The sequence below is a fragment of the Nesoenas mayeri genome, assembly GCF_963082525.1.
Source record: "Nesoenas mayeri genome assembly, chromosome: 6".
Lineage (NCBI taxonomy): Eukaryota > Metazoa > Chordata > Aves > Columbiformes > Columbidae > Nesoenas > Nesoenas mayeri.
The window spans coordinates 17372578-17387411 of NC_137545.1; the positions used below are offsets into that span (position 1 = coordinate 17372578).

At 40.8% G+C, this 14834-nt stretch overlaps 1 protein-coding gene across 1 annotated transcript in view; it reads left to right on the forward strand.

Moving 5' to 3' along the window:
• Positions 1–2508: 2508 nt before the first annotated feature.
• COL5A2 (collagen type V alpha 2 chain) overlaps positions 2509–14834 on the forward strand; it is a gene marked incomplete at both ends in the record, with an annotated part of 107356 nt that continues 95030 nt past the window's right edge. Inside the window, 2 exons of the mRNA XM_080346948.1 lie at positions 2509–2608; positions 2761–2944. Coding sequence (XP_080203074.1) covers positions 2509–2608; positions 2761–2944 — 284 coding nt within the window. The remainder of the gene's footprint in view (positions 2609–2760; positions 2945–14834) is intronic.

Here is a 14834-nt window from a genome sequence, read left to right on the forward strand (position 1 = left end):
TGTTCTTGTGTTTCTCTCTGCAGCTGTAAAACATGATGGTGAGGTCCATTCTTGTAGTGAATACACTAGGGATTTACTAACCTCTTGCAGACCTAAGACTGGGAGAAATAAGTATGAGAACTTGTTATCTAATTTTGAGGACAAAGTTAGCAACTATAAAGGCAAGTTTTACCAGTGTGTGGCCATTTCTGTGATTCTGTGGTAGAGTCTGAATTCCCTGTGGTTTCATTGTAGCTTTCCTCAGGCTGCATGGAAAACTTTCAGCTGTGAGTTGTCTGAGCACTTGTCAGCTTTATTATATGAAATTTCCCATAAATCCTCTCCAGTTAGTGTCATATAGTTCAGAAACACCTACATGTCTGTCGTAATGGTTCTCCATCAACAAGCACAGGAGACTTTTCAAAACACTGGCCATATTCTCATCCTTACTGCTCTTAAATTTATATTTCTGTAATTAATACTGTGTCAGCTTACCTCCAACTGTGAGAAACCCTGTTTAGTGTGTTTTTTAAAATGCATTATTTTCCTTTTCTAACCTATTTAGTGATTTTTGCATTGTGTAATTTCACGTGACGATGATTGAGCTGGGTTATGGCTGTAAGCTTGCTTGTTTGCTGCTCTCTCATAACTAATGTGCATATAGAACAGTGCAAATGGCAAATGTCAGATCTGGTTCTACACTAGATATATCATCTAAAGCACCTGATGTTTCTAGCCAGCATCATGTATTATAAAATCAGCTTTCCAAGTGACGTTTCCTAGGGTTCTGCTGAAGTATGACATCTGAAATATATGACTTTTGAGACAAGCAAACCAGTGCAAGTACTCATGAACCTGTCAAAACAGAATTTCACTTGTGACTGGGTAGGTTAACAAATGTGAACTTTTCGTTTCTCAGCTGATACTTACCAATTATTATGGTGGCTTTTCAAAATAGAATTGCAGTGGCTTTTACAGCTTCAGGATTTCTATCCTTTCTTTAAGACTGCTGTGTCAAGGCTGCTTGGTGCAAGAGAGCAGGAAATTTTGATTTTGTTCTCTGTCAGCATATCTTTATGTTAAACTTTGGTTTTGCTACTAGAGTAGGTATGATGTAGCATTGCAGTGCTATACCCTTTTCTGTGTTACCTTCCCTCTTCTGGGCATGCTGCTCTTTTGAAGAGATGGAAGAAAACTTCACAGGCTTTAGGTTGGACTCGATGATCTTAAAGGTCTTTTCCAACCAAACGATTCTATGATTCTATCACTGAGAAGTGCTAACTCGTGCTGTGATAACCAGAGTGGTGTCAACCTGCATGAACCCAGGCAAAGAGATTTATTTCTCACCACTTCCACTTCAAATGGGATTGTTCTCAACCTGAAGAGGCTGACAATAGAAAGCCATCCAAGAGATGGATCTACGTTTCCCCCCAGCAGGTGTAGGTGACCCCACTTCTTAGCAAATTAGGGGATTAGTTGTGGAACCCTGCAGGCTAAAAATGCTGTGGGAAGAAAAAAAAATCTAGCACCCTACTCCCAGGTGCAAGTGATCTCCAAAAGAGAGATTTACTTAGTGCCCACGCTAGTGCTAATTAAAGCGCATTGTTAAGGGCTAAATACTAGGCTGGGGCTTAGGTAGGTTTTCAGTTGTCAGGAACAGGGGTGGAGAGTGTCAGAGAAAAGCAGGTAATAGGGTGGTTTGGATTGTCATCCTGGTGTTAGAAGTGTGGAACATCTTATAGAGATTTACAAGTCTTCCCAACTGGTAGGACAGTAAATATAGAACACACTAAGCATTTGAGGAAAGATTATCCAGAGCCCCTTTGGGGGAAAAGGCGGTTATTTTACAGGTTCCTGAAACAAGCTGCATGGGGAGCTCCATGGCCCCTCTCCAGGGACTGGAATGATGTTTGATAATGCTGCTCCAGCGAGACTGGAGCAGTTCCCGAGGGAGAGGAGGAAATCCTCCTCCTCTCGCAGGCTGGAAGGGATCAAGTTCCTAATAAGGGAATCGGCTCCAAATTGGGCTATACCCTCCATTCTCAGGAAGTGTGGGCTGGGTGTGTGAAAAGCAGAGCTTTCTTTGCCTGACAGCTTCTTACGGAACTGTGCTTTGCTTTCTTAACAAATGGTCCTGACACAGCACACGCACTGCACAGCAGCAGGAAAATATCCTGCAAGTGTCTTGTGAAAAGTTCAAGGAAGAGTGAAGCCAGCTCTGATTCGGTTATTTACCATCAATCAGACTGTTGCTTGGCAGGGAGTGGATGATGAGGAGCCTGAACGAGCTGAAAAGGGGCAGGAAGAGAAGTGGAGGCAGCATTCTTCCTATTTAAAGCTGCATCCCCTGGAAGGAGTGTTTGCAGACCGCGCTGGAGCTAGTGCTGAAAGAAAGGGCTCGCAGACTTTGTCCTGGAACTGATGCTGAAAGGCAGCAAGACTCCCCAGCTGGCTTCATGGTGCTAAAATAACCTTGCATCTCTGCACTTTTTGCTGCCCAGGAGGATACATGTCTAATATCTAGGCATGATGGCAATCTGGGTACAAACGAGAACTTTCTTCATCCTTGCTGCTTTATTAGGGCGATTTGTAACCATAAAAGCGCAAGAAGAGGAAGAATATGACGGTGGTGAGTTTCTTTCTCTCCCTCTAAATATATTCTCATCCCCCCGTCTTTGTACGCAGTGTGCTTATTGTGTGATTTGGGTAATAAGCGGTGCGGAAAACCTGTGGGGTGCAAGAGTAACGAGACTTTTTTGCTTTTATATACTGCGAAGGCAGCGGCGAGGTTTGCGCTGGGGGCTTATGATCGGGAGACCAAGGGAGACGTTAGCCGGGGAGTTGCGGTGATCGCTGCGGAGCGGGACGAACCGGCAACGGGCGGGCACTGCGCGGAGCCCTCGGCCGGCTCCGGCGGGGGAGTTCGCAACAAAAGCGAGCGGCCGGGCCAGCCGAGCTGGGACAAGTAAACACATCAGCCTCGCAGGGCGGAGGCGTTTGCGCTGAACTACATCTGCTTTCTCGCATTCTTTGTTTTAGAGAAATACAGAAACGTGGGTTTCCTTTTTTTTTTTTTTCTTTCTTTTCTTCCCTCCTCCCTTTCTTTCCCTCTGAGTCTCCTTCTCCCCCCGGCTCTTGCAGGACGGTTGTGGGATCCCCGGGGCGGGCTGCGGTGGCACCCAGCCTTCCCTCCGCCCCGGGGCTTGCTGAGCGGGGCAGCGGCGCTTTGTAGCGAGCCCTGTGAAGGCAGGAGCGCTGGCAAGCTGCGTACCTGACCCGTGTAACCTGAACCTTCTTAGGCTGCTTTATATTCCGTTTTTACTTAATATAATTTCAATGCCTGGGAAAGAGAGACTGATGGTCAGGAGAATGCGTGGTGACTGTAGTCTTTCATCAGTCTGGATGGATGTCGTGCTGTATGTTGGTTTCCTGAAATGTGAGAACACCGACTGTGGGACAGTCTGTAGCTATTGTACTCCTGAACATGCGTCCAAGGCTTCTCATGTGTAACACTGGTTTCTTTTACAAATAATTCCTAACAAAGGAACAGTTTTCAATTATTTTATCACATACTTTCAAGAGTGTAATTTTTCTTGTAACTGAGCTTCTCTGGTAGTACGCTGCCTTACACAAGTGAGGAGGAGTCAAAGCCTGATGAATAAAACAGTGCAACAATTCTGAAACTTTTGTTCTACAAAGCAAAATGAGCCTGTCCTGACTATGCACAGCTGTGTGAGGAGTCCCATAGAGGGGGCACTTTGTATAGTCTTGGGAGTATAATTCATATACTTGTTATAAAGGGAGACATATATTATGTGGTTTTTAGTTACGTATAATACCAAAGAAAACACTTGTGAAAATATTGACTTCATTTTTTTGGTATCCATTTAGTAAAAACAATAGCTTTTTTGCTGGGCAAAATTTTATGCAATATGTCTGTGGGGTTGTTACGTGTCATTTACTAGTTTGTTGCTATTGTGGAAATTATCGGATGAGCCAGTAATGCAGTAACGCCTTCTGGGATGTACTTCCCATATGCTGATGGCTGAGGAAACCCAGAAGTACGTGGTAAGTTAGAGAGCAGAATATATTGTAATAAATTAGTGACATCTGTTTGCACTTTACTTATTCATTTTCCTGTTTGAGAATGTAATAGCTTTTGTCTACCATACATATGAGGAAGCTCCTTCTCCAAAGTTCTTTATATTAGGAGGGGGGAAAAAAAACAACAATTACACAATAACAACAAAAAACCCACAAACAGCCAAGCACAAACCTCTGTGCTATTTTAGTGTGTTTTGAGGGGTGATGCACAGTGAGGAAGAAAGGAGGGTAAATCCTACACATTGGTCTGGTTTAATTGCATAAACAAGGGGTTTCAGTTTTTATTTGGTTCCTCATTGAAACCCACAAATGCTTCAGAATTGCCAGGTTTTTTACTCTTGGTTTGTGTTGGTTTTAGTACTTGTGCAGAGGTCTAACAACAGTGTACATTGTATTGAACTGCTGGTGACTGTCTATACAGCTGCTTCACTTCTCCCAATTCAATTGGTCAAATATGTCACTTAAATGTAAGTGCTACAGTAAACAAATGTTGGAGGTATCTGGCAAAGCAAAGAATTCACTTGAGGAAGCTTAGATTAGGAAAAACTGTCAGACTTTCAGAAAGTATGTAAATCAGTGTTTTACCAGTCATTTTTCATGCCAGTCCAAGAAAAAATGAGAAGCATTAAATACTGGTTGTCAACCTCAACCACAGTAGAAGAAAGAAATAGCTTTTGCAGAAGTATTTTACAGAATTTATCATGATAAGGGTGAGTGATACTGATAGGTAACTTAAATAACATAAAGCAGGTAAAATATTTAAAAAAAAAAATGGAAGAACTTTAATACTTCTTCAAACCAAACATACTGCTTAAAAAAATATATATTTTTAAATCACTTTCCATTGTTGTGCTTTTACGTCATGCCAGTTTCTATATTCATTTTTTTTCTCTTAAAACCATTGCAGTTTGATCTGTTCTGCTCAAGAACACTTGGCTGGTAGTGCTACATTGTACACACACTTAAAATGCATGTAAAACCATGAAAAACAGACACTTTGAAGCCTACTACAAAACCGACCATTTTGAGACTAGCTATTTTAAATGTTCCTGTTTAAAAGTTACTTAAGAATAAAATCAGCAGTGCAAAATCCTAGAAAGACTGAATCATAGAACAGTTAGGGTTGGAAGGGACCTTCAAAGGTCACCTAGTCCACCCCCCTGCCATGAGCAGGGACATCCCCACCCAGACCAGATTGCTCATAGTACTGTCCCACCTGGCCTGGAATGTCCCCAGGGGTGGGGACCCTGGTTTTAATTTCTGTCTAGGCACCTAGACTAATTCAGAAATGCAATAGGGCCAAAAAGTGCCCAGGAAATGGCCGAAATTATTGATATGTGCTGTTTAAGCACTGAATACTTGGAAGCTTTGGTGTAGGGATTTCCACACACTGCATAATCTTTCCTCTTTCCATAGGATTTGGGATAGAGGAAACTACTCGTAGAAGCAGTGTGTGCTTCTGGGATCCTTTCCCATCCACTTCTGAGTGTAAATGTGATTGCTGTCTTCAAAAAAAGTCATTTAACGAAGCACCAGCAGTGAAAAATCTCTTGATAAACTTACATCAGAACTGAAATTGTGGGAATTGCCTCCTTCAGGGGAATTTGTTTGTGCAAATTCCATGTGGGCATGGCAGTGATGATCTATTGCCACCATCTTCTGTATTTCTCACTGCGATCCTATGCTTGCTTTTAGGTTCTCATCAATTTCTGAAACACACACATATATGTGAATTTTGTGGCGATTTGTCCTTGCCTGTCCCACTCTTGAGGTGTCGGTCCTACTTTAGCTGAGATTAATGTGAGCCTTCGTATTGATTTAAAAGTGTCTAATTTGTCTTGTTCGACATTGTGAGCAAGCAAAACCAAACAATGGTCATTCTGTTTGAATTCATTATTCTCTTTGCCACCTTTGAATTCACAAGGTCTTTGACTTTGTCTGGAAAGCATGCAAAGGAGAGAGGAGAACTGGCTGGTCTTAGTGGAGACAGAAACAGCTCAACTGGTTGAATGGCGGCTGTTCAGTATGTCCATTATCCCCTCACTGATACCAGAGACTTTAGGGAGGAAAGAGGTTACTATGTTTTATTGAGACAGGTGTTGGGGAATATGATGGCAAGGGAAGGTCTGCTGTATCCATTAGGAGATAAGAGAAACATTGAGCATTCATGCCAGATACTGCTTTGGTTTTTATGGGACTTTCATCATTGTAAAGAGTCCTCGCAGCTCCCAAGGAGATTTATATGAAAGGAAAAAAAAACATCTCTGTCTTGTTAAGTCTCACCATTTTAGAATTGTAGAATCCTTTAGGTTTAAAAGGCCTTTAAGATCATTGAGTCCAACTGTTAACCTAAGACTGCCAAGTCCACCTCTGAATCTTGTCCCTAAGAACCTCGTCTATGTGTATTTTAAACCCCTTCAGGGATGGTGACTCCACCACTGCCCTGGGCAGCCTGTTCCAATGCCTGACAACCCTTTCTGTGAATAAATTTTTCCTCATATCTAATCTAAATCTTCCCTGGCACAACTTGAGGCCATTTCCTCTTGTCCTATTGCTTGTTACTTGAGAGAAGAGACCAACACCCTCCATGATACAATCTCCTTTCAGGTAGTTGTAGAGAGTGAGAAGGTATCCCCTCAGCTTCCTTTTCTCAAGGCTAAACAGCCCAAGCTCCCTCAGCTTCTCCTCATAAGACTTGTGCTCCAGACCCTTCACCAGCTTTGTTGCCCTTCGCTGAACTCACTCCAGGACCTAAATGTCTTACTTGTAGTGAGGGGCCCAAAACCAAACCCAGGATTTGAGGTGCAGCCTCACCAAGGTAGACTGCAGGGAAACAATCGCTGCCCTCGCCCTGCCGGCCACACTGTTCCTGATACAAGCCAGGGTGCTGTTGGCCTTTTTGGCCACCTGGGCACATTGCTGGCTCAGCTGCTGTTGACCACCACTCCCAGATCCTTGACCACCAGGCAGCTTTCCAGCCACTCTTCCCTGAGCCCGTAGCACTGCCTGGGGCTGTTGTGACCCAGGTGCAGGACCCAGCACTTGGCCTTGTTAAACCTCATACAATTGGCCTCAACTGAACGATCCAGCTGGTCCAGATCCCTCTGTATGACCATCCTACCTTCCAGCAGATCAACACTCCCACTCAATTTGGTGTCATTTGCAAACTTAATGAGGATACACTCAATCCCCTGATCCAGGTCATTGATAAAGTGATTAAACAGAACTGGCCCCAATAGTGAGCCCTGGGGAACACCACTTGTGACCGGTTGCCAACTGGATTTGGCTCCATTCACCACAAATCTTTGGGCCTGGCCATCCAGCCAGTTTTTCACCCAGAGAGGAGTATGCCTGTCTAAGCCACGAGCTGCCAGCTTCTGCAGGAGAATGCTGTGGGAAATGGTGTCAAAGGCTTACTGAAGTCCAGGTAGACAACATCCTACAGCCTTTCCCTTATCCACTAGGCAGATCACCTGGTCATAGAAGGAGATCAGGTTAGTCAAGCAGGACCTGCGTTTCATAAACCTGATCACCTGGTTGTCCTGTGCTTCATTCTTTATTTTATTCCCCAAGGTTCCAGACTCCAAGTTCATTCACTTCTATGTGTACCTCTGCTTTCTTAGTGAGAAAGTGTGCATGTGCTTGTATAGGTACTGAACTTGAAAATAGAAGTGAGTATAGCTCTAAACAAGCAGAAAATGAGAATCCATTATTTCTTAAAAAAAAAAGTCAGAATTCTTTGGGGACTGACTCATGACTTCTGAATATTTGTGGTTGGCTTCCCTGCCTGTAAAAGTATGGGAAGGAGGTTATAGACAGAAATTTCCACAAGAAGAGCCCTCAAGAAGATTCTTCCTTCTCAGACTGAGCAAACTTTTGCTCAAAATTATGAATTATGGAATACATAAAATTGAGGGTCATGTTAAGCTATCCTGTTTTTCTTTTTTTTTCTTTTTGTTTTTTTGGTAAATGGTTTGTGCCTGAAGAACAATTGCATGCTGCGGTTGTTAGTGCAGGCATTTTTTTCCCCACAATGTTTACAAATATAGATAATATAGATTATTGCCATAGAAACTGAATGATCATTTCATGCTCTCATTCATGTTTTGGCACACTCACACTTCATTTCTTGGTGAAGTCCTTTCATCTTTGCAATTTGTTTCAATATGATAATGTTATATCAGCTTGTGTTAATATAAAACATCAAAGGATCAGTTCTGATTAACAGTAGTACGCATTAACATAAAAATAAGACTTTTTCAATTTGTTAACTTTTTTGAACGTTTTCAGAAAAAATAAATGTCCAGCAAACCCTTCAGTTTATTAAATTTTTCCTTAGGAAACCCTGCTTAGGAACAGCACTTAGTATTTAAGTGGTATTTACTATTTCTGTCTGGGTTAACTAGAAGTGATGTGATTTTTTTTCAGTGGTTAGAATTAGAACTGGTTAACTCACCACAATACTTGCTTTTTGGTGTTTTTTGAGAAAAGAAAGATGGTGAGGGAAGCAGAAACTCTGAAGCCAGACCTTCATGCAACACTATGATCCTTTACAAAAACTGAGCAGATGTTCATGGCCTGTCTGCAAGTATTTTTCCATATACAGAGAAAGGCAATGAACTCAGTGCCAAAAATTAATAAATTAATAATAAAAAATAGTCAAAATTCCAGCTGGAGGCATGTGATCTGTCCTTATATGTACACTGATTGTTTCACCCATGTTTGTCTTTGTGACCCTGCACATTTTTGTGTGTAAAGTCCTCATGATATACATTTTTTCCTCAGAAATTCTTCTTGGAAAGACTAAATCGAAGTGCCAGTGCAAAGGTTTCTCACTTGGGTCAGGGACGAGAGACTGGGCTTATACTTCAACTTATTTTATAGACAAAAGAACCTATTCTTAATGTAATGCACAGGGCAAACCAAAGTATCCTGTAGTGTAAAATGAACAAATTAATCAGATTAACTTGGAATTTTAGTTTCTGACAAAGGCTTCTTGGAGTTTGAACTTTCAGAGCACAAGCAAGGATAGTTGCACTGGCTGCCTGAAATCTCAAACCACAACAGACCCACCTTGTTAAACCCCTCTTTGAAAGCCCTGGTGGGACCGTCACATGCAGAGGGTCAGGTATAATTTGAACTGGAATGTCTGAGACATTAATTCAAAGCATAATGAGAAGGGAATTAGGCAAACATGTTTCTTTTAGTAGTATAAGTGTTCTTTACATATTTAAGAAATCTGGTACTTTCAAGCTGGAGAAAAATGGCTTATAAGTCATGTAACACTTTGAAGATGAGCAGTTCCTCAGAGGTGACATCCTTTACTGTTTACATTTTTAATGTAATCAATATATTATGTGTGTACAAATCACATCTTTTCTCCACAGTTTTTGTTGCAGCTTATGCTCTATGGTTGATACTTTTCCTCACTGAAATTCTGATCAATTTGAAGTTAGTGCTGTTGCTGAACTACCCTAAAGGGTAATCTCTATAGGAGTGACACAACAATTTGTTCATACAAATTCTTGTTTTATAAGTTGATTTATGGTTATGAAAAAAATAGTGGGCAGAGAGCTTTGAATACTGATAAGCCCTCGGTGCTGTGGTAATTAAAATATCCAAACAGACAATTATCCTTTCTTAGTAAGCAACATAGATTTTTCATAGCCTGCTGTGCTGTCTTTTATTCTTGTAGTGAGGAACAACTCCATTATTCCACTATCCCACCCGCATTTGCTGTGGAAAAGGTCATGTGTTATATAAGCATGAAGACTAAGAATGATTGTCAGAGGGCCATGGTGGGATGCCCTCTACACAGGGAACCTCTGTTCACACACACCCTGGGGATCCCCTGTTTGTTAGCTGCTGAAGATAGGTCTTGTCTTTGGAGAGCTGCACTAAGGTTGTTCCTTGGCCATGCTGCTGCCAGCTGAAACGTGATTGGAGTTTTGGAGAATTTGTATTTTTCTACAGCTTTGTGTAAATAGCACAGTAGGGAGAATGATATAATGGAGTTGTTTTTATACTGAAAAACTTCCACGGTGTTTTGTGTCTTCACTAATTCTCACTCAAAGCCTTTGGGCTATGTAATGATAGCATGGGAGGACTAAAGAATTAATTTGAATCTCTGTGTTCTGTTCTTTGGATAATGTGGCTGAATAGAAACACAAGCAGCGACTCTGATACTGCTGGCAGGAATTCAGAGTTTTGGACATGAACTCATTTAGGGTAGGAACAGAAGAGTGAACTGTCTCACTGAGGCCTGTTCCCTGCTGTGCATTAGATGTCCAGCTGAGAAGGGCCATACAATATCTTTTCCAAATACTCTTTGGTCATCAAATGCTTGCCAGCATCCCTCAGCAAGGTGACCATCTGAAGTGAAGGCACGATTAAAGCCATGATCACACTGTAGCGCAGGAAGAGATTAAGGAAGATACGGTATCATCATGAGTCTGTCCTGGCCCCATTGCTCCAATATTAATACTGCATGTTAAAATGGTAACAAAAATACAGACTAAAAGCCAGGAAGAAACTGTTCCTCAGTTGAGAAGAACTATCACCTGTCCCTGACTAGCTGCATTACTACAGGTAACCTCCAAGGTTATGCTGTGGGCTTTGTTTTAAAGCAGTTGTCTCTCTTCCAAGAGATCATAAAAGACCTTGATTAGTATTTAATCACTTTCTAGCCTCAAGTCTCATGTCTCCCATCCTGATAAATATGCCTGTAGGTCAAGGACAAAATATTCAAGGAAAAAATTAAATCAGAAGCAGTGAACAGAAACTGTGCTTGCTTGACTGCCTGTTTTCCACTCAGCTTTTCACAAATGTTTTCTTTACAGGGTTCTACCAAATCTTTTGATCTAATCAAGGTGTAATGCCATAGTAATTGCTATCCCACAATAATTATTTTTGTCTCATTTTCTGTCTATCTTAAAGTGTTTGTTTTCACTCAGCTGCAGTGCCTTAAGTTTTCCAAATACAAAACCTCACATGTTCAGTGATTGGGTAACACTGTCCCATAGCACGTTGTTGAGATAAGTAATTGAAATCTCTCTGGTAAAAGGAATTGCCTTTAGACTAGGCTATAGGATTAGGTTTATTAGGCATAAGGATCTTTAAGCCAACTTTAAGCCATGAGTACTATTTCAGGGAAATCAAGTTGCCCTGAATTATGAACATGCAGTTAACCTGAATGAAAATTATTGCTAAGAAGTGATATAATCAATAAATATTCTTTTTTAAAAAAAGATAAAGTATGGTCTGTCTTTGACTTTCTCATTTATGTTAATGATGAGCTTCTTGTTAGGAAAGATACCATTAAATAGCTGGGTCATCTCACTCCTCTAAGACTCCTGGAAGTTTCCTGTAGTTCCTCTTTCCATTAGAAAAGGAGAATATACTTTAGCATCACTTATTTTCACTTATGTCTAGTGCCAACGGTGGTGATGCTTTGCACAAGAAGATGAAGAAAGAGCATCCTCTGTGGTAGCTGTCACTAGGCCTGTAGAAACCTAACAACTGAATCAACTAAAATGGAGATTAAGTACTGAGGGCTCCTGCTAACAAAGCAGGTTGTGGTTCTGGGCTTGTCCTGGCTTAATGTTGCCTGACAGCATTGCTGCTGTTACTGAGCTGGCAGAAGGTGTCTGTAGCTGCCAAGTATTGTTTCTACAATGAAAGCTAATCTATTATAATTCTGGAAAATTCATCATTTATTCATCAGGAAGTTTGAGAATCTGTTAGACTTCAGGTCTTTGGAGATCTGAACAGGTATTTCTGAAGTATTTTAAGGGTCAGACTCACAGATTGTACTGTAGCATCTCTACATTCCCTAAGGGAGAACTGCAACCTCATTCATTGTGTGTACTGTTGAATTATCATTTATATGGTGGTTGTTACAGGGAAAGACATTGCAGAGTTCCCTCACCAATAGTTTTAAAAGGCTTTTTCTTTATGGCTTTTTGCCGCGTTGATGTAAAAATATTTGGTTCAGTCTTATGAAATCGTAGAAGTTAGTATATGCTTGAATGTTGCTGTTGTGAGTGGTAGGAAAATGAAATAAAGGTACATGGTTAAGAATAATGTGTCTTTGTTGTGGGTGAAATCTTGTGGTTTCACAGACAGTATTCTGTAATGTAGATCAGGAAAGAAAGAGGATATTAATGAAATTCACAGATGATAATGAGGAATGAAATGCTTGCCCTCTGCAAAAATATGGGTAAGAAATACAAAGAGGCGAATTATCTTGGAAAAGTGTAGGCTGGAGTGATGATGACAGAGTTTGGGTTCTGCTCTCTGATCAGAGGGAGCTAAAACTAAAGATACTATTCTTTGTCACATAGTGGGACTTGGTAAAGAAAAACATAGTTCTCATAATTCATTTGGCAGAAAAGGATGAGAGGCTTTTGTTTATCCTTCAGTGATCAAGTCCAATGTTGGCCCAAGTGGTAATTTATGGAAATAAAAAAAATAAAAAAGGTAAAATGGGAATTTAGAGGACCCAGGCTTGAATAGAAAATATATTCTGAAGACTGAATATTTTTTATTCAAGGTTTTTGCTGTGTGCACACCTACCAGCATGAGTAATCCTCAGTGTGTCCAAAACACTGAGAAAGGAAGATGAAGCAAAGCAGAAGGGGCAGGAACTTACAGAGAGACCTTGGTTGTGAGCTGGGGCTCATCCCTCTGGAGGAGCCCTCAGCTCTGTGTGGCTTCAGGCCGTGCAAGAGGACTGGAAATGGTTTGCATTTTCCACTCCTTCAGAGATGTAGACAGAAAGTAGTATCTCTTTTCCTCTCTTTTAATTTTCCATTAAAGGAGTGGCTTCTTTTATTATAAAAAACCCCCAAACAACAATAGCAACATACTCTAATGCATGCATTGAAAATCTATTGGTTTCTAAAAGCACAGGTCATCAGCTTCTTTGCTTCATGATGCAATTAAAGAAAATCCAGTGTTGAAGGTGTATTTTCTTTAACATATGCAGAACTTTCCACATGCTATCTATCAGCCTTGACAGTGTTTCTTTAGGCCTGTAAGGCATTAAAACAACGTTTTTGACAAAGGGTTTACAAGACAGAATTGTTGCAGTATGCCTACTTCGTATCTTACAACACAAAGTCTGATTTGTTAGCCGTCCTCTATTATTTTATAAAACAGCCTTTTAAAAACCCTTGAATTGTCTGAGTAGTGAAGGGAATGCACGTGGAAACAACTTCTGAAGACATGGTTGAGACTTTCACAGACCTCCTATTCAGATCATAGCACTTAGATGGCATCATTACAGGCAGATCACACAAAAGACTCCCAGCTTTACATCTGAAATCTCGGTTTGTCTGTTAAAGGCTTCCCCCTTCTTGCCCAGGAAATCTTAGTGAAAAAAGTAATGTATTTCAATGTCAAGTTTCATGCACTAGAGAAATAACATAATTCTGAATGTACCATATCTATTGTAAATATCTGTAGTTTAGAACTCTCTCAAATCAGGAATGTTTCAGGCTGTAAAGCTACCAGTGTACAGGCTTAAATTTTTAAATGAAATTCATGTGTGTTTGTAACTTAGTGCATGTTAAATTTTAGAGTAGTGTAATATATAGTGTGTTAGAGATATGTAGTGCATTTTATGTATTTATATAAAATGTGTGATGTCTTAAGACAGTAGACATTCTCAATGTATGGGCAGTACCTCGCAAGGCAGACACATCTTGCCGGTGAAGGGAATGGAGGATGACTTCCAGATGTTTAAATTCTTTCTTTGGCAAGAGTCAGAAAATACTGGAACAAGCTTTGGCAACAAAGGAAGGGAAGAGCCTGATGTAAGAGACATCAAGCCTGGCAACAAGCAAAGCAGAACATGGAAAATGGAGCCGTGTGGGGAAGGAAGAGCCAACACGGCAGTATGGCTGCTGTGACAGCACTTAATTTTGGAATTACACTAATGACTGGCAGAGTGCCGCAAGCCTACGTCAAAAATCAGGACTGAGGTTAGAGAAATAGGCCTTTACTTGGTGGTGTTGGCTTCTTTTCCTTTTATTTTCATTTTCTTTTTTTTCTTTTTAGTGGTTATTGTTCTGTTTTTTAATTTCCTCCACTGTTTGAAACATTTGCTGTAGTGGTAGAACATTTTATCTGAACCTGAGTAGTCTTTGATTTTATGTTGTTACTGTAAAGTGCGGGACCTTCTTCTGAATCTGTGCAGTGCTGAGCACAAAGCATTGTTGATCTCAAATTAAGCCTTAGGGTCCTACTGTAATATATGTACTGAGTCATCATGCTAATAATATATTCCTTGAATTGCATGGGTTTTCATGTTGAATAGCTGGCTAGTTTCAGAACTGGAATCTGGCTCCTCAGCAAAGAAATCTCTAGACAGTGAATCACACAAACTCTTGCTTCCTGTAAGGTTCCAGTAAGTGCACCTCTGTCAGTGTGTGGACCAGTATTCTGCAGCTTTACCATACTGAGTCAAAATGGCTGCACTTCTTGGTGGTGGCTTGTTGTGGTGTTTGGGGGGTTTGTTTGTTTGGGTTTTATTTGTTTGAATTTTTTTTGGGGGGGTATAGTGGGATGCTGGGAATAGAAGAGTTAAATCTTGATGACTTTAGGCTGTGCATGTTTGCCCATATGAAGAATGCCAGGGTGAACCAGTGCGAATTGCACTGCTCTGAATTTTATTAGTTATCTCTTTCTCGTGTTTTTAAAATTGAGGATATGGAGCACTTAGTTCTTTGGGGAGTTTTGTCCTTTTTATT